The 24,742-nt window shown below is 39.4% G+C and overlaps 1 protein-coding gene and 2 long non-coding RNA genes across 10 annotated transcripts in view; 1 reads left to right on the forward strand and 2 right to left on the reverse strand.

Annotated features, from left to right (window-relative positions):
• MTAP (methylthioadenosine phosphorylase) overlaps positions 1–14,638 on the reverse strand; it is a 36,487-nt gene extending 21,849 nt beyond the window's left edge. Inside the window, exons 1-3 of the mRNA XM_026097871.2 lie at positions 14,399–14,638; positions 8,830–8,916; positions 2,119–2,177 (exon numbers count right to left, since the gene is read on the reverse strand). Of these exons, the coding sequence (XP_025953656.1) occupies positions 2,119–2,177; positions 8,830–8,916; positions 14,399–14,425 (173 nt within the window). The 5' untranslated portion in view covers positions 14,426–14,638. The remainder of the gene's footprint in view (positions 1–2,118; positions 2,178–8,829; positions 8,917–14,398) is intronic.
• Positions 14,639–14,811: 173 nt separating this feature from the next.
• LOC135324910 (uncharacterized) lies at positions 14,812–22,019 on the forward strand. The gene is made up of 2 exons (XR_010386146.1): positions 14,812–17,690; positions 18,255–22,019. It is a non-coding gene; the product is annotated as an uncharacterized LOC135324910 (long non-coding RNA).
• The window catches only part of LOC112981886 (uncharacterized), a 43,625-nt gene continuing 36,281 nt past the window's right edge, over positions 17,399–24,742 (reverse strand). For 5 of the 8 annotated variants that reach the window (XR_010386144.1, XR_010386139.1, XR_010386140.1 and 2 more), the window contains one exon: positions 17,399–24,449. This is a non-coding gene — a long non-coding RNA (uncharacterized LOC112981886). The remainder of the gene's footprint in view (positions 24,450–24,742) is intronic. The other 3 variants (XR_003258842.2, XR_010386145.1, XR_010386143.1) reach the window with 2 other exon arrangements.

Here is a 24,742-nt window from a genome sequence, read left to right on the forward strand (position 1 = left end):
CTAAGTTTGGAGTAATCCAACTGGAAGTTACAGCAGCACAATACACCATGCACCCCAGATACCCAAGCAAGCACAACCTCCCAGGCTCTTACAGTGAGGTTATTAGACACTACGAACAAATGAAACCTTCAAAAAGCCTGCAATAACTACACATTGATAAAGCAGCATGTGTACTAATGAAAATGCTGAGGGGAAGGGCAATTCACAAACCAATCCATAATAAGTAAATGCATTTGAAAATTATTCCCTAACTTGTGAGAGGAAAGGAGGAACTGCATAACCTAATTAGTTCTTTTCCACAGAGCAAAGGGTTTAAAGAACTTGATTGGTGTGACTAAGAACTGTCAGTCAGCACACTGTCATGAGTATTCCTGACAAGCTAGCAAATGTGCACATTTGTTTCATTTTGCAGTTGGTGTTCTAGAATACCTATGCCTTTTTTTAAATCTGACATTCATGTGCTACGCTGCTGTTTTCCCAACACACAAAGCAAAGTTGAAGGAACCTTAGGCCCAAAACTCAGCTCACAGGGGTCATCTGTAAACAGTCATAAATCCCAATGAAGAGGTAACCCACAGTTGAGCAGTCTGTAATCCATGGCCTAGTTTGACACAACACAGTTATGTGACCTTGGCTCGGCATTTCATTTGAGAAAATGAAAAAACATTGTCCAGGTGTAAGAAAATACACGAGCAAAGTACATGCAAGATAAGAAAAGTAAAACCACAGGCAGAAGAGTAGTTGCTGAGGTGCTAACAGTCAGCAGTTTAAGGGAAAAGTACTGGCATGAAAAGTAACAGAGTCCTCAGTGCACCAACAGTTCTTAATTGCCCTGACCAACCTCACCTTGGGCCTGCAGGCATGCACCAAAGTGCCTGTGAGTCTAGGTGCTCCCTTTAAGCTCAGGCCAGGGACTTCAGTCCCTCCCCAAGCTACATTGCAGGTGTGCTTGTCTCCAGCCCTGTTCCTGGATGGCCTTCAGAATTATGCCTGGGGCCTTGTCTCCAGTCCTAACTCCAGACCTGTCTCCTGAAAGGACTGTGGACCCACACTGCAGCCTTGTCTCTGGCCCTGTCTCCTATTCTTCCTGCCTGGACTCCCTGGATGGACCTTGGACTTGGTTTGTCAACATCTCAGCTTGTCAATATCTCTGTCACCATCACCTATTTGGATAGCCCATAATGTCCAGATGTTGTGAGCTGTGCCCTGGCTGGTGAGGACACTGCCTGAGCTACGGACACCTTTTGCTCCTAGCTTATCCTCCCTACTTGAACAGCCCTGCTCTTGCTGCCCTCACACAAAAGGTTAAAAAACCCTATGAAAAAAGCAGATAATCATAAGGCGGCAACTATAAAATATCAATAATTAGCCTGTTGAAGGCTGCTGCAAAGGCTGATCCTTCCCTATGTGGCTGATGACTGCCTCACCTAATGACTGCCTCATCACTCATGAAATGTCTTTTCAGATGTGGTTAAGCACATTTAATATAGTAGCACATTAGTCCTAGATATCTACTGTTACATTAGCCGATATGAAATTTCTGTGCACTCTCCTGCAGATCCTGCTTGCAGAGTCTCTTTTGCATATGGTAAGAAGTATCTGAACACAGAAAACCCAGTGAGAGAGAATTACATGGGATGCAGTCTTCTAGGCAATAAAGGTAGCAGCCACAGTCCTGATTAATCAAACAGAATGATTTGGAAGAGGTTACACTGGTGCCAAATGTACAGTTAATCTGAAAACAAGTAATTTTCCAGTTTCACAAAGGAAATTTGCCAACAAAGGGTGCAGCCAGATTACTGAGGTTATCAGGTACCACCTACCTACCACCAGAACAAGCAATATTGTGGGTTGCCATTCTTATTATAGCAGCAACCTCCACTGCATTTTTCCTTCCCAAACCTAGATGGTATTGTTAATACTCTCCGTCTCTGGAGTACCAAATTTCTTCAGGGAACAGTCCAGACTCCCACCGGGCTTTGCCAGCAACCTCACAGAGCAAGGTGCAGTCAGAGTGAAAATTAATTCACTTAAGCGTAAAAAGAGAAAGCTTCTAAGAAAACCACTTTTTTCAAGGCACAAATAATATAAAAAAAAATACTTAAAATATTCATTTACCTTGCCAAGAGCACACAGTCCACATTTTTTATCTTTCCCAATATCAAAGCATCTGACGGCTGCAAAACAAGCAAACAAGAATGAGTTATAACCTGCCAATCACATTGGAAACCTTAATGGCTACTTAAAAATACACAGGATATTATGAAAGAAAATACTGGTTACCACTGTAGTCTCAACATTTTATTCAGTTCAGAAGAATCCTGTGATGTGATGCGGCAGATTGGTAAAACAGTCTGGAACTTGAAGATCACTGACTTGACACAAGAATGATGATCACAATTTTACTGTGTTCATAATAGTTCTAAAAATGCAAACCTCAACTTAGAATAGTATTTCCAACAGTGTTACATGAACACAAAAACAGAAACATGCACACACTGCCTTTGAATGAATTAGCACGTCTTATTCTCTCCAATTAACTAGCTGTTTCTTGCAAAATACATGTCATTCTCTACTGAAAGACCCTCAAAAGAAATGAAATCTGTCTATTCCCTTAGCACTCCCCATCCACTTCCAGATCCCCTTTCTACTACAATGCCTAGCTCATACTCATGTTCCAGACTCCCTCCAAACCACCCTTCTGAAACTCCCTCTTTGCTGCAGCTGGAAGCCTCACCTTTGGGGAAAAAGCTGTGATATGACAGAGAGCTTCTTGTACACTAACTGCAGAAGCAGAGTAATATTTGGCCAGCCCAGGGACTGAGAGGCAGTATGCATGTTCCCCTCACAGCTATACAATAAGAACACGCATTCCTCCTGCACCTACAGGCATTCCTCCAATCAGTCCAGAGGCAAGAGCATTTTGTCTTTAGCTGCCCAGCTGGGAGACATGCCCTGTCTTGTAGAAAGGATACATGAAGGCTTGTGTGTGGCAATCACCAAGTCATCAACTGCCATGAGACCATATATACTGTTTTGTAGGCTGTATTCTGCTCCTGAGCTATCCGCATCAGGGACCTGAAATATACAATGCCTCTAGCTTCCCATCTTCAAAACTTCTTGTTAAAAAACGTAAGGCCTCTGTTTAAGAGATGCTGAACTGTGCTGCTGCTTAACAGTGGTGCAGACGGATATGTTGCTTCTCCTGGCCAAGTCAGAAGGCAAGTATTTCACTACTTATTTCAGTGTAGAAGAAACTTCGTAACAAAGTCTGAAGCCACTTCTGTGCAGTCACTCCTTCCATACCCTGGGTTGTAAAGCTGAAATAGCTATTACCAAAATTGCCATTTATTTCCCGATCACACAAGTAAATTTGCAAGTGACTGGAAAGACTCGCACATTCACATTTAGAAATGTCCTGTTGCTTGCTGCTTGACAAAACTTTATTTGTATTTTACTGCTAACTCCAAGATTTTAACTGTTATTTAACGTTGCCACTGTAATTTTATCAGACACATGAAAACGTGCAGAAATTTGGAATTATTAAAATCATACTTGAGTTCCACATAGCTGCATTTTAGAGATCTTAAGGTCTAACAAAATCAGCACTTTCTATTACCCAATACACAGTTCTTTTTGGTAATTTTTAATGTCATATGTCTTCCAAGCATCGTAATTTACTGAACCATGCAGGTTTAAATTCTGCTAGACAGATTTCCCACTTTCTTTCATGAAAAAGACAATATTCCAGGGAATTTACTTTTAGAACTACATATTCTGATTTTTTGTAAAATCCCCATTTAATTTTAACGTGTTGATATTTAAATGTTTCATCTATTTACCTTATTTTATGCATATTAATCTGAACCAGATGTGGTTCGAAGACTGAACTTTCCACAGATACGGAGAAAGGCTTGCTGTCTAGTTACCAAAGCATTTTGCTCTTTCAGCATCCTGTAACAATGACAGTTCGCAATAATTTTTATTTTTGGTTTAGGAAGCACTGGGGCAAATCTGCTGTGTGAAGTAAAAAGCATGCAACTCAGTTCAGAGGAGAGCATACAAAAATACTTTAAAAAACTAAACAGAACTGCAACTGAAACTCTGTATTTCATAGCAAAATGAAAAATAAGATCAGTAAGTTGGCTACTGAATCCTTTGCTTTGCGAAGCACATATTCACGCTTATGTCAATTTCCAAAAGATGTGGGGAAGAAAGGTGCGATAGAACTGCTACTTGATATTCATTCGTATGACAGAACCATGGTAAATTTTGGCATACACTGCTGACACAGCAGAAATGTAACAGCCTTCAAATCTAACATGCTTCAAAATCTACTCCCAGCAGCCAGGAATTCCTTCCCCATCTGCCTCTATCCAAGCCACTTTGGAAGGCTTCAAGCAGCCATATATCAGGACTGGTTTCAATCACTATAGAGATTTCTACAGCACACATTCAGGGCTTCTTCCAGGTAATTGCCTGAACACATTTCTTGCACATGATTGTGAGAAACATGATGGAGAAAAAGAAAGATTTGAAACAAAGAATGCACTCATAAATGATGAGCTGATAGTTTAATAAAAGAATTTGCAAATAGTGCATCACAGGTCAACAAAAGCAAGAAGATAAGGATAAATCAATGTGTGCAAAGTTACAAGGAAGTGAAAGATACAGACATTTTGAACTATTTGTTGATTACTTAACAGTGCTAGCACATGCTTCAGTTCCACTCGTTCTCCCAAGAAAGTTCCTTCCAGCAACAGTGCTGTACTATTATCACTAACGATGCTATACTATTATCTCAGTGTAGTGAGAGCCTTCAAATGCCTATAAAATAATAAAACCTTCAAAGTGAACAAACTGAATTTAAAGCTCTAATATAGTATTTTTAAAGCATGATCTAATAAAAGGCCTAATAAAAAGTTCTGAAACATCTATAACTTGAACACGTATTTTATAATTATATTTCACAACTTCCTCCTTCCAAAAAAATCCAAGTCAGATACATATTACTTAGTATTGCAAAATGGAAAAGGAAACAAAGAACCCTGTGCAGTTAGCTCTAAATTATGACAATAACAAACAATAAATCTTCTTTGATTGCAACATAAATATGCATGAAATTAAGCACTGTTTATGTAGACAGTCGGAAAAAAAGTGCCTTGTTTGCTACATATATCTATGACCAAAACAGACATTAAATGGGTCTTACTACAATTTCTAGAACATGAAGATTTTACTGATTTGGGGAAAGGAGTTTCAGAACCAAGTTCTGTTCACCAGAAAGTAAAACAATCTAATCAAAATTATGTTCTAAACAAAGTAAGTTTTATTAGTAGCTTCAATATGCCATGATGAAGATAAATGCTGTTGCAAACAACTTCCCTCTCCTGCAAGAGAAATGGTATTTTCCATTTCTGGAAACTGAATGCCAAAAGGATTCTCGTTATTTTCCACAGAATACTGACTTTTTAATCCCCATTTTTGATACAATGGAAATGGTTGAAGGAGAAGAGAGAGAAAAGAAGACTGGAACACTAACAGCCGAAATCCTCATTTTTTTTAAATAGAAGTAATTTACTACAATTCCACTAACATTACTAATGTAATGTGACAGATCATGGGAGGACCCATACTGATAGAGAAAACTATATAAATTCTTATATTATTTTTCCTTAAACTTTTCCAGATTTCTTCTAGAAAAACAAAATGAAACAAAACAGAAAAAAACATTTCCTAATGATACAAGGCTAGTTATTAAATGATTCCTATGACTCAAAAGGGACGAACAGAATAATCTCAGAATCTAGATTCTATTCAAGGAACCTATTTTAACAAAACACATATCATTATTCTGCTTCTGACATAATTCTAAAAGGAAAGAAGAAGCAAAAAAGACATGCCTATTTTGTTGTTGTCAAAAGTCAAAGGAGTCAAGGAATATCAACACCAGAAAGGTTTTCAGAGTAGTCTTTTGGCAATGTTCTTGCCAAAAAACTTCCAAATTAAAGAACAAAATATAAGGAGAATGGGGTTCACTGTAAGCTTCTATAGGATGTAAAGAACTGGACATATATTTTTTAACTGTGCTGCCCATCTTCTTTTTGACATTTAGAAAACATTAATTCTTTTAATTTTTTTCAATTCTCTCTAGTGATGTCAGGATTCTACGAAAAGGCATCTCTACAGCAGAAAAACCCAAATTTTATTTTATTTCAGTAGCAATCAGGAAGAAGAATAGGATACACCTTTTAGGCAAAAATAATAAAATAAGCCACAAACTTCTAAACTTTTCCAAGCATTCTTACAATTTTTTTCTCATTTTCCCTTTTGCATTGTGCAATGACAGCTGCTTTTCTTATCTCTGTTGTTCTAAGATGAGAGAGGCAGGCTACGTAATGCCTCCTTCCTGAACACTGAAAAGTCACAGCAGCAAAATAAGCAAACACTGATTCACCTAATGATACCAATTCAAATTGTCAGGCTTGCTTCTCCTTCTACTGAACTGATCAACTTGACAAACTCTTTGCACTTTATGCCACTGTAATTTATGACCTATGTCCTGTACATCTAATGCTATGCCTCATCCACTAGCTGTTCAATGAGGACGAAGATGGCATCCAAACACTGAAGTTAATGTGGCTCTATGCAGGAGCCCATCTGCATGAAACAACTTTCAAAATGAAGGCCTGAGTTCCTAAGAGTTCAGACCTACAAGCAGAGAGGAGAGAGACAGGGTAATAGGAAAAAGGATAAAAGCTCACTGTTTGTTCCTAAGAGTTCAGACCTACAAGCAGAGAGGAGAGAGACAGGGTAATAGGAAAAAGGATAAAAGCTCATTGTTTGGCTGTGCTCCCTTTCACAGGCATGGGAACTCTATGAAGCTGCGCAGTTTTCCATTCACAGCAGGGTTTAAGAGTCCCAGTCCAGCTCACCACAACATCTAGAATTCACATCCTACTGTAACATGTCCTCAGTTATGGAAAAACCCACACACATATACAGAGACAGAATATATATATTTTTTCTAAGTTGAGCCTATGCTAAATGCATAATACACATGCTTAGACATAGCAAGTCCATTTCTCCAGCTGTCTCACAAACTACAATAGGTGACCTACAATAGGAAGATTTATTTTGCCCTATCCATGTTGCATTCTGAGAAGAACAAAGAAAAGACAGCAGCTAAACTGTTTCCTAAACGAAACTAAAAAAGCCATTTTGTACTGATGAAATGTGCAGGACCGAGGAACCTTTTTCCATTCTCCCATGCGGGGTCCACCCCACAGGTATCTCAGTAAGGTGTGTGGTGTGGGCCACCTACTGCACTGCAGAATGGGGCCACCAAATTCTGTTGTATCCAAGTGCTGTAACGGAACAAAACTCCAAATGCTGCCCTGACCTCTAATCTGAACAGACCTTTGTGAGGGAGAAGTGTCCCATCCTCCTTTATACAATTCTTCAATTCATGTCTGCTACAAGTGCAGTGCTATTTTTGCTTTGTGAGTAGTCTCCAGAAATAGCTATCTTATGACCACTGATGAGTCTCAAAAAATGGATACACAATGGCAACCTGTCTGGTTTGGCTAGTGGATTCTATTTCAGATCAATACTGGTTACCATCTGGAGATCATGGTATAGAAAATAGAGGAGGAAAGTTCCCTTGATACTCTCTTGCAGTATGGTAGCAATTTTTGCAGGATAGTGGAAATATACTTTCCAAAAGTATACTTTGGATACCAACATATATTTAGATTATATTCAAATATACTTTTCTGATTATATTTTCTCCTTAGTGTTTATCTCCTTCCTCTTCTTGAACTGTATACACACCAGCTCTATTTGCTCTTTACACTCCCGTTTGTCCCCTAAACCATTTTGAATGCAGGCAGCGGTTCAGATCTTGAATCATACACCACAGAGCTGAGCTTTCTGGCAAGCTTCTCGCCATAAAATGACTTTTGCTGCCACATGCCAGATGTTTCGTTGTATGCACACTACCTTGTACTGGTACTTTTTCTAAGACATAATTCTAAAGCATTTAGCCTCTTCTGGTTTTATGATATTACACAATATCTAAGATCCAGCCCTGCTGTAAATAACCTGCATTAATTAGAACTTCTCCCTGCCTTGATTTGCCACCTATAGAACTGCCTATCATCCTTTGTCTTGCCTGTTCCTACTGCAAGCTCTCTGGGGTAGAAGTTGGTTCTCACTACACACTAGGCACAGTGTATAGAGCACACATATCTAGTCTCCACTCCCTTTTGCTGAGGAAAATGCTGAAATCATGTGAAGGAGCGCTGATCAAATGTAACCGTGCCACATAAACAACCATAGGGCTTCATCTTCAAATCAGATTCAAATGATGCACTTATAAGCATGACTGTAAGGAGAACATCGGTATGTAAAGAGATAACTCAGATACTTCAGGGTAAATAGGGTCCATATATGTCGAAGGAGAGTCTTCCATCATTTAGAAAGTCTCCCAGAACTGTTTGACATATACCGCAGGCCACAGAATAGCACAAATTTGAAAGAGAGACTTTATCCCATCTTAGACTGCAAATTCAGTATTGAATCTGCAAGTTCATCCAATGTACAAAGGAGGAGAGCTATATTCTCTTTGGCACTTTATCACTTGTAAGACCTTTTTTCCACAAATTAAGAATCAGAAAATGCATAGTAATGAAATGGAAACACAGTCTTGTGACTGTACCTCCTTTATGTGTCCATTTAACACAGAAGCCTAGTCTGAAAATTCTTGAAGCATAAAAATGTCTTTAAAAACAAAAAGAAGTTCAGTAATAAAAAACAGGTTATACAGACCTTGCCATAAGGAGTGTCAACATACTTTTCTGTTCTTCCTTCTAAAATATCTGGATCATCCAGACCAGTTCCACCAACAATTCCAATCTTAAACAAAGAAGTACATATTAGATTTCTTGAGACTACAATCCACTTAACAGCATTATTGAAAAACTAACTAGGCAGTAACAACATGAAATTTCTGCTTGAGATGCATCTAGACTATGGATCAACCTAACATTTATTATATTCCCAGGACAGTTTCCCAGAAAGGAAAGTTACAACAAGTGATTTTAAACAATTATATTTATTTAACTGTTCACTTTTGCACTATCACTATGATGCTCCTCTTTAGGCATACCAAACTTAAAAAGATATGGAAAAGGTACAAAGATGTGTCAATTCATCACTTAACCCCAACACAAAAATAATGAGTACTGTTTGGGAATGCACCTCTAACTAGTGAGAAATATTTGCACAAGTTTCTGAAAAGCGGGACAGTTCAGTAGCATCTTTGCAAGGGCAAATCAAAGGAATCTGCTGAGAACTACAAGTGCTGTAGGCATTGTTGGCTTTCTTTGCAGTTTTGCAATTAGGTCCTCTGGTACATAAGAAGGTACAAGTGCTTTGCCTGCAGTAGGGTCACTAATTTCCTCCTATGTGGATCTGCTGATGTTGGATTTTGTTCAACATACAAGCTAAGAAGGAACATTAACGGATTCTGGCTTCTCCTACTTTTTTTAGGAGGCCTTTTTAGGTAACTACTTCTCTTTCACGTTTTTATGAAACTGATGAACAGTTCCAAAGCACAGTAAAAAGGAAAAGCAGAGGGCCAAGCAAAGAGCCAGTTTAATTGCATGTATCTTATTTCCTTAGGAAACCAGGTTAAAACCCCTACACTGTGCTTTGACACAACTTGCAATGACTAAACATCAAGTGAACCACAAATACCACGTATTTGTCACGCTTTAGTAATTGCTGATTTCTTGTTCTTTCTCATTGCTGACCTCTTTTAATTCTTTTGCAAAAAGAAAAAAAGGAAAGGAAAAAGATAATTTGAATCATGTATTCTTACTGAATCTAAACTTACTTGTGACTTCACACTCCAGCAAAAGAAAAACCCATCTGAGTTTTCTTGCTTCTAGCTCACCATTGTAAAGTATCTTCCTCTTGTCTTTCTAGGGATAATCCCATTTTCAACAAGTCAATATAAAACTTTCTATTGACTTCAGTATATTTCTAGCTCTTCGGCCTTTCACAACCCCAAGCTTCGTAATGGAACTTAAAGATAATGTCACCATTCATCATACACAGAGAAAATGCTACTGCCTTTTTCAATGCAATCAGCTATTGAAAAATTTGTCTCAGTTTTAAATGAAAGAATTTATATTATGGTTGCACTGCCATTTATCAAGAAAAAAGCACTATTTTGGAGCCATTCTGACATAAAGTACTATTGCATGGTTAAAGATTTTTTATACTTACAAAGGTACAAAGTATTGCAAGAAAAAAAATGAAGTCTTAAATGTAAGTCCCCCACCCACCCAACTGTCTCTTATTCTGACTCTTTCTTAAGTTTCACATTCATAAAGACCTCATTGGTTCCATTGTTATATTACAGGCAGCTCATCGAGTATTTAGCCTCCACGAGTAGAGACTCTGTGGTCTTCTCTATGTGCCAAATGCTTCTCCAGGAGAAAGCTTTCCACAGGAGATAGTGTAAACGCTGATACACTGAAGTAGTTGTAACAGATATCCTGTTTCCTTTTGCTACCCCCCTGTGGAGCGTAAGGAGTACTGCAAAAGAAAACACCAGTAAAATTCCATAAACCCAACCCTGAAGGGAAGCATTAGTGAAGACCTAGAGATCATTTTTTGCAGTAGTACTGATGGGTCTGCCCTGGTGTTCCTCATGCTGCGTATTTATCACAAGTATTCATAAACTGTTCAGGAAAATCCTGAAGACTATGTAAATTTTAAGATGAACAATGATTTGTCCTAAAAATTGTACCAGAAGTGTGCAATGGATATCTGTTATTATTTTTTCTCTTGTTTCAAAGTTGCAGTCATCCAGATACTTCTTTTCTGTAACAGCTAAGCTAGAGGAACTAAATCTCAGAAGCAACAATAAAAAATATGATAAATATCTAAAGCAACAAAACTCTGTCCTGAACATTGCTCACATATGTGTTTAGCAAACACTGAGGACTATCACATTAACAGAACCTAGGATCAAAAGTGTGAAAAATTTTTTAACTCTGAAAAAGAAAAAAATGGTTCCTTCAGTAACTTAACTGGCTTTACTTTGGTATGATGCTTGCTGGCTTTATCAGTGCTCCATGATTTAAGACAGAAAATTCAAAAGGGAATGCTTGCATGCCTATTTCTTACGCCTTGCAAAGCATGGAAACATGAGCTGCAGCTATATGACCTAAAAGTTAATTTGAAACTGAAATGCTATGTCTTTAAGGGCACACAAAATCCAGCACTCTTACATCATATTCAACAATCCTGGTTTATTTAAAGATTTACCCAACAACATGCTTCATATTAAAGCTTGCCATTACTAATGGGTCACGCTGACAATTTGCACCAAATCTTCCAACAGAATCTCATCCTTGCTGTGAAGAGTCCCCTCACAAATTGCCAAGATTGCAGTATTTGTTTAAAAATATAAACCCTGATCATGAGAATACTTCTATGTTTACTTTTAAAGTACGTCATATTTTCATAAGCTTGTACGTTTGTGCTTTTGCCAGGCAGGGGCTTTTACCTTCCTCAAAATTATCATAATGCATGCACATATGAACCTGAAAGAGTAGGCAAATATTCACTTTCTCATCCAATAATAGTTATTAAAATGAGTCATGGTGTTAATGAATTAAAGTTACCTATTCTACAAGGTTTTCATTCAACTAGAGAACATCTATTTATTCCCCAAACTAAATCAAACATACATCTGGCAGCTACAACTGATTGTTTTAAACACTTAAGGAGGTCTGGGGTACAAGCAGCTACCCTAACTTGCAGGCACTCCTGTCACTGTCTCTGCGTGCACAAAGACATATATATGGAAGCCAATCAGCAGAGAGCTCTGTTATTAGTCTGCTTTCAACTGCACAGTAAACGCATAAAACTGTAAATGAGCTCTCTCAGATCCTGCAAGCACCTTTGTCACGTCAGAGTAGCTCTCTAATGTATCTGCGTTTTAATGAGCTAGTTCCTGTATCAATAAGCATCCAGCCATTGCAGCATACAGCTCAGTAAGGTCTGTTGAGATGGGGTTCACATTAATTCTTCAGTTACCTATATTTCTGCTGCTATACTGTCATTAGCACCCACGTTGCATGATGCAATTCTAGAGCAGGCTCTTATGCTAATAGCCTTGCTGTCCGAAATGCCAGCAACAGGCTTCCACAGTATTCACAACTCCCAGGATAGAGAACCCACAACACAGGAATAAGAGCTAGACTCCAGCTGCTATAAGAGCAACTGAACTTGCTCTTTCTTTCTTCCTCCCTGCAAAACACCTCACCAGCAGCCTGGTCAGCCTTCAGACCTTGTTAGGCAACACTATCAGTACAGAAGGAGCATTACTGATGGCTACAGAAAGGATAGGCTTACTATATTTAACATGGGAAGAACTACACCGTAAGGAAAGACTGGCAAGCACTGACTCACTCATTAAAGCAGCTGCTTCTCCAAACCTGGAACCCAACTTGGAAATGGCAGCTCTAGCCTTGGCACTTACTCTTTTTCTATGTAAGAGACTCATTCTTTTTTCCTCCTGTTTACCTGATCCCCAGGAACATCAGCTGAGCCTGGAGTTAGAAGACCTAAAAAATCCAACTCTACAGTAAACTCTGCTTTACAGACCTTCTAGTGAATTATCAAATGGAAAGCAGTTGCTCTAGGGTCAGCGTGGAGATATGCTGCCAAGAGAGCTAAGGTCTACTTTCAGAGAGCAGCCCAGGCTTCAAAGGCAAGGAATGGCAAAAAGCAGCTGACTCACGGAGAAAAGTCTCACCTTTTCTTGAAAGGCAAAGAAAAATCATGTCCAGGAGTGACCTCAAGAACAGTAAGATGCAAGACTGTATGTTCCATTCCAAAGCATCCTACAGAGGGACATGAAAGATACAACCTGAACTACAACCTCCATTGATTTTTGCAGGTAATCAGGAATTTAGGTAAGTGAAGATGGCATGCAGTGGAACTAAACATGCAGTCATTACAGCAGTATATTCTATCTTAAACATTAGGATGCAGAGCAACAAATCCAAACCTGTCAAATAATTATCACATCAGTAAGCAGAAAATCCAAAACTTTTTTTTTCCTGTAGAAGTCTAAATACTAACCACACTTAAGTTTATGCCTTTAACTATATTTTATTTTTTGAAGTTCCACAAATAGCTTCAAGTATAAGACATAATTCTCAATCCGCACTTGTCCATTTGAAGGCTGGATTTCCAGACACTTATAAAGGTTAAGCATTGTCACGATCAGCCATGAGTCTTTGTGACAGCTATAAAACAATGAATACATCTATATTCTTCCCTTCTATTTTGGGGATAATAGGAGGAGGGAGAGGATGGCATTAAAAAGGCTTTTACTTAGAAGGGCACAAATAACAAGCTGTAAGCAATTTACAGTTAAAAGTTAACAAAATTGGAGTTTCAGCATATTTGGTCTGCTCAGCTGTGATGCAGACCATGCTCTTTTTAGGTAACTTTTTTAACATACAGGATAGACCAGTTTTTGTTGACTTGGAAGAAATAAACCAAGTGCTCCTGCAGAAAACTCTTTCTGTGTGGTCCAGCTCTGTAACTATCAGTTTTCATACCAAAAAAAAAAAAAAAGAAAAAAGAAAAAAAGTACTGTTCCAGGATAATCTCTCTCCGCTGCGCACATTCCAGAAAAGAAGAACAGTGCAGGGAATTGCTCAAGAAAAGTTAGTCTGGTCCACCCCCTTGAGGAAGCCACAGCACGGGGAGGCCCTTTAGGCCAACCCACGGCTGATGATCCGCACGAGCAGCGACACGGCGCCCAGCACCTCAGATGCCGACAGGCCGATGGGCAGAAACGGCTGAGCACGCAAAAAGCTTCGTAACAAAAACTATCACGGCTGCAAACAACTTTGCTGAGAAGGGAAGTCTTGACGGCTTTTTTTTTTGGGGGGGGGAGGGGTGCTGAGAAGTAAAAGGCTGGTTCGAGCGGCGCTCGGCTCCGCGAAGCATGGCGGAAACGACGGCGCATCCCGACATGGCGGCGGCCGCCACCACCTCCGGCAGCGGCCGGCGGGCGGCAAGGGAAGGCCCCTGCCGCGCGGGAGACGGTGCGGAAGGGAACAGGCCTGCCGGGGAGGGGGCACGGGACACGGCGGAGGGAAGGCAGCGCCTCCGCCCACGCGCTTGGCGCGCAGGGGGCAGCGACGTGGCCTGTCTCTTCCCGCCCCTCGGCTCCGCACGCCCGCGGCCGGCCCCGGGGGAGGCGACAGGCGGGGTGGGGTCGGAGGCGGTGGTGGTGGGTGGGCGCCGCCTCCGCCGCTCCTCAGCCCCTTCCCTAGCCGCTGGGGTACGGGGCCGCTCTTACCTTAACAGCCGCGGCGGCAGCGGCCATTTTAGCGGAAAGACGGGGGAGCGGGGGGCAGGGCGGGGCGACACCGCTGGCAGCCGCCCAGCCCGCCCCGAGGGCCGCCCCCTGGGCCCCTGTGGGGCGGCCGGCCGCTGCTCCCGCGGTGGAGGAGCGCCACGGACCATGAGGCAACGAAGGGCTTGGGGGCAGGCGGGACCCGGCGGGCGGGGCCGGGCCGAGCCGAACCGCCGCCGCTGGGCCAGAGGCGTTGGGCAGGGGGCGGGCGCGCGCGGCCGTTGGGCAGGGGGCTGGGCGCGCGCGGCCGTTGGCCGTTGGGCGCGCGACCGTTGGCCGTTGGGCGCGCGGGCGGCGAGCCGGCGCTCGCCGCCAGGTGGCGGCGTGTGAGCGCGCAGGGCTGGCTGGCGGCCGCGGGGGGCGTCCCGCGCTGGGGGGGGCGTCCCGCGCTGGGGGGGGGCGTCGCTCGTTACCGTGTCTCGGAGTCGGCGATGCAGAATGATCTCTTGGGATAATCTCTGTTTTATTGTGTATTTGGATCAGAACACATAACAAGATTGCTTTTTTTGTTTTTTAGGATATCTCCTCTCCAAAAATAGATATTGCTACCCCACTGATTTCTGAGTTTTTGTTGTAATTAACAGTATTATTATCAGAGTCCTATTCTACACTTTCTGAATAGTATCGTTAGAACCTGTGCAGGATGTTTTGAAACATAACTATCATCTATTCCATAAACCGAGAAATTGAACATATTCTCAGTACAAAGTTTTAATGTATTTTCAAAAGCTTTCATCTTGAAAGCACTTTTATTGAAGTCAATGAGAATATTGCTATGTTTAAACATTTCTTGAAATCAGGGCCAGGATACCTATTCTGCTTGCTTCTTGATACTTCTTTGATGAAACCATGAATCTTTTGTGACTGGATGTACACAGAGTGATCTGCATCTGGTAGAACATAAATACTTTTCTAAGCTATTCTACAGTTCCAGAGGAGAGTTTTCAACAAATGTCACAATATAATAAAAATAAATTATCTATCTTCTCAAATGTTTAAGTATCTGCTAAAGATCCTAATCATCGGCTTTGGCTGTTTAAGGTCTAAGTTTTAGCTTGTTCATATTTCAGCAGGACCACTGCCATATTCCTGGAGACACTCTTGCCCTCAGCCCAAAGTCCTTCAATTTGACAACAGACTGTGTTACTAAATAACACTGCAAGCTCCGTGGATGATGCCACAAAACAATGACATAAAGTAGAAAGTTCTGATTATTCCTGGCTTGTCTGAAATGTCAAGAAATAGGGCAAAAAATTCCAGCTCTGACCTGGATAAATTCTTAAATTTATATTACTTGGAACTAAGTTGAAGAATTTTATTTTTAATCGAAAGACAATTCATTTGAAAGTTCAATATGGTTTAAATTAAGGGCGGTGTTTCAGTATCCAGAAATTATTCTGAGAACAAACTTGAACATGTTTTAAAAAAATGAATTAAATGTTGTATTTTCTTTCTGAAATGCACACAAAGTGCATATGTTCAGCTCCTCAAGTTTAATATAGATAGCAGTGATGTAAAAAGGTAAAAGCGCTATCATTATTTATTAATGGTTACAATTTTCCCATTTTTGGTATATTTATTGTTTCAACAAATCTGAATGTTTCAGCAGAGCATTTCAGCATGACGTATATTCTTACATCTTGAGAACTATGTGTAGTCGTGATTCATATATACATTTTATTAATGTATATATAGATACAGGTATATATACAAAATTTAAAACTTTGAAAAAATGGCCGTATCTTGTTAATTATAAGTACCTATTTTTAATAGTGCTTGTCTACCAGAAGTACCTCATCGGTCCAGAGGTGCCATTCGCACGTGCTACTCAGTGCTACCTCTTTGCTAATAAACATTACGCATCTGCTAGGAAATGTAGACTCAGATTCATTACCGAGTGTACGTCCTGCATTGTATCACAGCTGAGAAATTTGCAGAGGTCTTGGAGGCAGTTCATTGTATACCAGAGGAAGTAGAAAGAATCTTCTTTACAACCAGTGCAGTAACAGCTAGTACTGACCTTGTTTCAGCTGGAATTTGTGCCTTGCATAGCTTTCAACATTTTTTCCTCATCTTCAGTATATTAGGGATCTTCATACACAACTGGGAAATTTGTCACAGATGCTGAAAACTTTTGACTATAGTACAAAACACTGGATTACTTACAAAAAATGGACTGTGGAAAATCATACTTGAGCTAACAAAGGGAGAAAGAAGGAGGCAGCTAAAGCTACGTGCTAGCGTTTTTGATGCAGCACAATGTAGTAATAACATCATAATAGTATTGAAATCTATCATATTTTTCTCTAACTTGGCCTCTCTATTCAACGTGTATATTCAACTTTACGCTTTGCTGCGCAAAACATTTTCATGAATAATTATGGCAATTCCTCTGCTTAATTCTATTATAACTTTCTTCTGTTGAATTGCTTACAAAAAACTACATTAGCTTTGTTGCAGTATTCATCTTTTACCACAACTATGTGTATATATATGCAGTCCATTTTGCTTTTGTTCTTTGAATGTGAGAGCTCACCTTGTTTAAACAGTCTGAAAATATTCACTACTCTGACTCTCAGGGATGATGATGTAAGAGTCTCTTCTTACTCCCACTTGCAATTTATGCTAGCTGTTTCTGCACAGGATGTTTGTATACGAGTTTTGTTCTATAGCCGTCCAAAGAGGTACCAGCTTTCCAACTTTATGCATATAAACTCTCTGTACTATATGCTTTTATGGATGTATTACTCTATGTAAAGCTTTGTATATTTCCTGTGTAAATCAGAACACTGAACAGTGATGAAAAGACACTCCTCACTGTGAATTAGTAATTACATTAATACGTTAGTCTGAGAAATTTTGAGCTGGAAATTCAAAGGAAGCTTTACTACATGCCATTTTAGAAGATGCCTTATCTGAACCACTGTTTTGGCACATTCTAGATAGTATTCAGAACCACATTTTTTATTCAAAACCAGAAAAAGGAGTTGAAACACTGAATTTTTGCAGACAAGCTAAGTACCTTTTCAAATTTAACACCATGCTTATTTCTTTTTAGCAGTAAACAGAACCAGTAACAAAAACCTGTATCAATATGAAATTTTTCATTTCTTCTTGAAGTCAAATGACTATAAATGAGCAGCTAGTGAAGTCCCATCATCCACACCAGCTGATAACCTAGCTGAAGCCGTATACGCATTTAAGCCTTTGAAAGGATCGAAGTATTCTGTAACAGGTAAGAAATACTGCTTTGTGAAATAAACATTTTAAAATGCTTTCTTTTCTGATGACAATATGCTTTTGGTAAGTCAGTTTTGAACAGTTTAAAAGTAAAATCTTGTCGTAGAACTAAAAGGTGGAATCCAGTTCAGTGACAGTTCATCAGTAAACTGTAATATAGAAGTTCTTAACCTAGCATTTACCACTGTGGGCTGCTTCAGCTATCACATATCTGTGTTTTGAAGAATAATAAGTTTTCTCTAGCAACCATGTAAAATTGGAAGCAGGCAGTCAAAATGTTTTGATTTCAGGATGAACATACATTTGTAAAATGACACTATTTACAGGATTACTAGAGAGGTTGTAATTTCAGTTTACAGTTTCATTTCTGACATCACAGAAATAAAATTACAGCTTTGTACTTTCCCAGAGGGTATACTTTGTACTTTATGTTGTAAATGATGGGATGTAAATCCATTTATCTGAACAAAAATAGAAGTCATCCAATGAAGTTTCATTTCAGTTTAACAAAAAGGAGGGAAATACAAACATTTTGAGTCTCTCTTCTTCATTTTCTCAGTATTTCAGGTTGTCGTGGCTCATGGGCAGTGCTTCCGTGGCTTCAGTTATATTAATGTGTACGAACCACATCTCATTTGTACTTTACACCACTCACAAAGTACAGAGGAACCTTGAGATGAAAATAAATTATATATATTCGTAGATTAAGGCTCTTCAGAGTGTTAAATGCAAAGTGGCATTTTTATGCCTCAGGAGAGTCAGGCTGAGTGTCCATATGTAGCAAATAACTTAAAACTCTGGCCTTCTTAGAAATACTGACTGCAAGGTCTGGCATTTTGAGGTCCCTATAACTACTGAACAGATTTGGCTATATGTGTGGTAGAGTTGTGTAATCCTGGCCAAATGAATGTGTAACATTCCTGTTTGTGTAATAAGTACTTAAACTATGCATAGGTATATTGTTTAGTTAAATATCCATAGAAAACAAAATTAGTCTGTGCGTAAGAAGATAGTTCTTCACAGTGCAAACCTAGCTTGGGAGAAGCTCTGACTATGTTGTGGTCAGAGAATGAGGACATAGGGACTCCTGAGTTTTAATCCCCCTTCATCAAATTCTTTTGTGGATTTAAGTAATTTAAAATCTGTCCCTTCTGTATAGTGATAATCATAATGATAATCAACCATAACTACTTTAAAGGGGTGTTCAGATTAGCTAGAGAGTGTTTTGAAAATGCTTTGAAGGTGAAAAGCACTATATCAAGGCAAAAGGTCTTATTATTTTTCATTATAACAAAAATTGCTGTGAAGAAATAATAGTGCTGGGTACACATAGCCAAAATTTGAATTGCTCTTTCTAAAGCTACTTCAAAGAAAAAACATTCACATTAAAGAGAAGGGAAAATAAAGACTCGATCAAGTCAAATTTACCTTCCACATTCATTGACGTAGATCTCAATGTCAGGAGTTCCCATTATGCTGTACTGTTTGTAGCCTTCGTTGTTTCTGTCTCACAGATTCACACAATTTATTTCAATAGCAATGGAGGATTGGACACGTGTCGAGGGAGATCATTCTTTATATGCTTCTATAGCAGCCATGACTTGAGACAAAGAGGAAGCCCATATTCACCATACACTGCATTACAAAACAGGCTTATTCTTGCACAGTACATGTAATTTACCTGTTTTCTCCTGTACACTGGAAACAGTGTGCTTGACCCAGTCCTCAAGGTGATCATTAAAAATTTCAGCTGACTTCAAAGAAAAATGAGATGAGGTATTTGGTGTTACGACTAATGATTTTTAAGCATAAATAGCTTCAAGGTTGCTATATGGAAGCATCTAAACATTCTGGTCAGGAATATTTGAAAACCTTGGTTTCCAGCTCTTTGCTACTATCCACTACCTAGAGTTCGTTGTTCTACAGCCTCCCTTACAGAGTGGAAATGTCTGTGAACTCTCCCAAAGCATGCCCATAGAGGGCTAACCAGGTAAGTTCAAGCAGCCTTTATCAGTAGCTCAAGTGAGGACAGCTGACTCTGCTGTGGGACTCTGAACAATTTTTACCGCTCCATCTATTTGTAAAATGAACAGTTGGCTTTTCCCTCATTTGCAAGTAGTGTCAAGTATCTTCAAGTGACTGTTTTACCAATGCAGAAGTGCCAGGACATGCCTTCCCTGGCATTTTTTTTCTCTAGCAAAAATCATGAAGAAACTAACTTCATCTGCTTTAAAGCTGTTCTGTGTTCTTGAATGCTAAATAGCCTAATTAGCTTAAGATTCCACAGCCTAGACAGGCAGAGCATCCTATCACCTGTTCATAAAAGTGCTTATAAAATTAATCTAGTTAGCTATAGCATCGGCTGCCACCCCATGTGACTGTGCTGGAATTTGCTCAGTCCTGATTTACAACATGCTTTTACTTCTAGTATTTTAGCTGATGCATCAGCTTTAGCTTTACATGCATCATGTGAAAATTAAAAGGGGAAGAATGAAAATGATTGACGTAATTTTTCCATTGATTAGCACTGAGGTGGAGTTATTTGGATCTGAGATGGACTGAGTTTACACATAACTGTAATCTGACTGCATCTTAACTTCCTGTGTTTTCCTTGGCTCTGCTCAGACAGAACTTCTATATGACTTATATGACTAAAAGATAGGTAGGCGCTGCCCCCAGCAAATGATGATGGTAAACTGCCCCACCAGGGGATGAGGCCTGGGAGGCATCATGACTCAGAGATGTGTCTGACTCACACTGCCTCCCCTCATTGTTGCAGGGGTGCAGATGCTTAGTGTTGGCCCAATGTGTCAATCAATTACTACATGCCCATCCCACACAGTCTTGCTACAAGCTATGGCTAGAGAGTAGTGGGAGTGGGGCCAAGTGTTCACCTAATTCTTGTCTCTACCTGCTCCCCTTATGTAGGCCCACAGTACTTTTTATTTCTGTATAGTTAGACCCCTGGTCCAGTGGGTCCTCTGTAGAGGTGAATAAGGGGGTATTTATGGCTTTATTTAGAAGTTTGTTGTTACCTCTAGCCAACATCTGGCTGTGCTGTGCCAGATAAAAACCCACATCACACTTTCATGTGAGTTTTTTGCAGGTACAGCTTATGTCCTTCAGCAAAGTGATTTAATTCTAGTAGGAAAATGACTCCTTTTCTTTGTATGAGGTATTTCTTTGCTAATGTAGCCTGTGTGGTTAGACCAGTTAAGCCTTGGTGTATATATCATCTCCTAACCCATTATCCAGCTCTAAATATCAATTAAAAATTAGGCCCATGCATGTTACCTGAAAAAGGGGGGGTTGTGCGTCTCTCTTAAATTGCCATCTTCCAATGTAATAAAACAGAGGCTTGAGCTAGGAAGGTGACAACTTAAAAAGCGTTTTAATTCAGTAACTACTGTAAAATACTGAGAGTGGAGATAAGTAGTTAAAACTTTACATGTACTATTTTAGTTGGTCTCATTATAGAATGACTGACACTGCAATAAGAGGAATAAAATAAAACCCCCAAACCGAAGGACATCCCAGGTTAGTAAAACAACAGTGATCCTAACAAAGCGTTTGTGTGTGCTGATACCGATTATGTGTATGGCATTTATCTTATCATAGCTGAGAAATATGCAATATTTTAAAAAGAATTTCTCCTAACAAAACCCAGGCAAGATAGGAAAAATATTTACAGATGTTAGACTAAAGGCTTGATAAAGAAAGAGGCCTGGTGTTGAAATGCCGAAGACCTCAGCTAGAACTCTAACTTGGTGATCAGGTAGGTGGGGAGAGTTGTGCACCTCAGAATGAGAGACCAAGAGAGGTGTCATCGAGAGCTAGCTGAGTAAATTCCATCTTGTCTCTGCTACCAAGTGAGTCTTTTGGTGAAGATAAAGAGTGAATGCAGTGTAATCCCACAAAGCACTTCTGTCCTGTCTGCAAAGAGAAGGGAGAGAATTTCCCAGAAGACCTTCTCCAGGAGAATTCTCTGCATCCCACCTGTGAAGGGAGTACTGTGATGCATCCTCAGAAATCTCCACCCAGCCATCCCTTAGACTGGGTCACAAGGAAAAAAACATTTGATCATAACAGGGAATCTCCATCAGATGCTCACATGATAGAAGGTTTCAGAGGCTGAAATTTTGTCTATGAAGAAAAGTATAGCTAATTTCCAGTACAGAGGTGAACTTCAGTATTTGCCTCTGAGCACAAAGATTTAAGAGAGAGCTCTAAGGTAAAAATCACAGTTCTCTTTGGAAATAATTGGGATTAACATTTTTTACTATTGATTTTTGCAGCTGTAATAAACAGAACATGATTAACAGTATTATTGTGCAGTGTCTCTTTTCTGTTACTGTCTGGCAGTGGCCATCAGAGTACAAGAGTACTTGTACAAGGAAAGATCTATCGTATAGACCACAAAAGTGCTATTAACTATGATGACAGTGCTGCACAACTGCTCCACATATAATGAAAGTCTCTGCTTCAAATAATTTTTACTGTTTATACAGATATAAACAGGTAAAGAGGAAATAAGGCAGAAAGAGAAATGACCTAAGCTACTTGAGCAATGAAAATACTGAAACAGAATCCAGGTCTTCTGACTCTCAACCACATACTTCTTTCACTGAACCACAGAGTAAGTTATACCTGCCAAGTTTCCTAAAGAAGCAGTAAGTTACACTGGTCCAAATGCTAGTTTTGAGCTCACTTCCATTAAGAAATCATCCTGATGCTACTATTCAGTCATTGTTCCCCCACCCTCCTAACAGCTCAACCATCTGTGTTCCTCTCAGTTAAAAAAAAAAAAAGACTTTGTCAGAGCTTCCCCAGATTTACTCAGGGCGATGCTTAAGAATATATTTAAATTTTAATGACTTCAGAGAATTCTCAGACAGTTGTGGAAAGCAGAGAGAGCAGGAGAAAACCATGATCATCTCGAGAATTAATCAGCATTTGTTAAATGAAATAGTAATAATTTTAGGCACTTGAAAAACCCATAGAGAGAAGGAACTGTTTAACAGGTTTGTGATCACTGTGCAGTCTCCACTGCTCTTTTAAAAACTGCCATCTTTCCTGCTTTCTGATTTAATAAAACTAGATTTAATAAAAAGTAAAAAAAATTAATTTAAATACTCAGTAACAATATCATCTTTTTTTTCCAAGCAATTAATATAAATCTTTTGATGAATAGATGGGAAGAGTTATTCTGGGATAACTGGTTTGTCTTCTTACTAGTATGCATTATCAAAATTATTTGAGTTTAACAAGCTTTCACAAACTGTCAAAAGCTGTTAGTGGCCTAAAGCCCTGCAGCCAAAAAGGAGCTTTGTATCTTGATAGTTCTGCCATGAAGAAAAATCACAGAGCTACAGGAAACAATGTATTGCATAGACATACTGCAAGCCCCTGTAGGGACGTTTACAGAGGACCTGTGGTCTGGATTTGTGGAAAATTAAGAGATGTCCAGTCTGAGAGATCACGTGGTTAAAGCACTTTTCTTGGCATGGTTGTAACAGGATATACCACAGTTTATGAATTTAGCTAGGAACTAAAAGACCAAATTATTTCTGGAGGATACAGAATGGAGCTGGGATACTTTGCTAAATGAAGAGTCATTCAAAGAAATAATTCTTAATGCCCTATTTAAAAAGTGCTTAAAGTCATTGCCTTTGGTGGGGCTTCTGAGGAACCCACTTTCAACCAGTATGTAAGAGAACTGCTCACACTGCAACTGATTGCATGATCCCATGACTCATTTAGATTATAGAAAGGAAGGTTGACTGGGAGAATAAAGCCAGGTTGGCAGAATAACAAAATAAATAGAACTTGATGTGTGGGCAGGCTGTGTGACACGGTGCTATCCCATGCTGTGTGGGTGTACATATTGATGGCCTGAATGCACTGCCTTCTATTGTTAAGAAAACGGTGCTTGTGAAAAAATATTGGTAGGAGGGAAGTGGGAGATTTCAAAAGTTCTTGGCAAAGACCTTCTGACTCAGTGGGAACAGAGTAACTTTAATCCCATCGGAAGGCCGGCAGTGAGTGCTCCTTTATTGTCAGTATTATTAAGAGCTGTATCATAGACATACCTTATTTTTAAGTGAAGTGAGCTTCAAGATAATGGCTTTTTATATGAAACAGAAGATAATGATCATGAAAAATAATAAAAAAAAACCCCAACAAACTAGATTACATAGCTACTACATCTAGCTATTTTTGCCCAATCATCTAATCTATTTTTCAGTTGATCTTATTAAAGTGAACTATCTATTTATTTGTCTCTCAAAGTCTGTAAGAAACTGAAAAGAAAGCAAACAAAGTATCCTTGTCACAGGGCTCTGATTTTCTGCAGTCTATGTGCTCTACTGTTCTGGGACAAAATAAGAAAATGATAAGGCATATGGAATGAGTGCATGCGCTGGGTCCCTTTGCACCATGAACAAAGGGAGAAAAGAAAAAAAACTTGTGCTTTTTATAGATGTGTATGGTCATCTAATAGTTTTAGGTCTTAACATTCCTCCGCAAAGAAGAACAAGGAGGAAGATGCGGAGAGAGAAATTATTTCTTAAGCTTCACATAATTATTTTAGCCTACCTTCCTAAGGAAATGATTGTTCTATATTTGCGTCTATCTCTACACTCTCTTCTCAGTCCCTCCCATTAACTTTTGACATTAGTAACCAATATCAATCCAATCCAAGAGTGACAGAGGTCTCAGCGATATCAGTTCCTTTAAGATCTGTGAAAACATGTGGCTGGGTAGAAGAGAAAGAACCAGTTAATACTCCCATCATTTCTTCCAAAGGAAAAGGCTAAAAAGATGTGTTTTTATTATCAAACAGAAAACTCATAGGAAACATACCAGAAACCAGGCTACAGTATTTCTACTATTCAGATGGCTACTTTTTTTTTTTAACTAGTGCAGAGTTTGTGTATGTGTGCCTGTGTGTGTGTGTATGTATGTGCGTGCACACGTAATGTCTCACTTTCTTAAATCTGAAGAGAGTCATATATTCTTCAGCAGTTAGTAATTGCAGTTACTTAGCCT

The sequence above is a fragment of the Dromaius novaehollandiae genome, chromosome Z (genome assembly GCF_036370855.1).
Source record: "Dromaius novaehollandiae isolate bDroNov1 chromosome Z, bDroNov1.hap1, whole genome shotgun sequence".
In the NCBI taxonomy this organism is placed as follows: Eukaryota; Metazoa; Chordata; class Aves; order Casuariiformes; family Dromaiidae; genus Dromaius; species Dromaius novaehollandiae.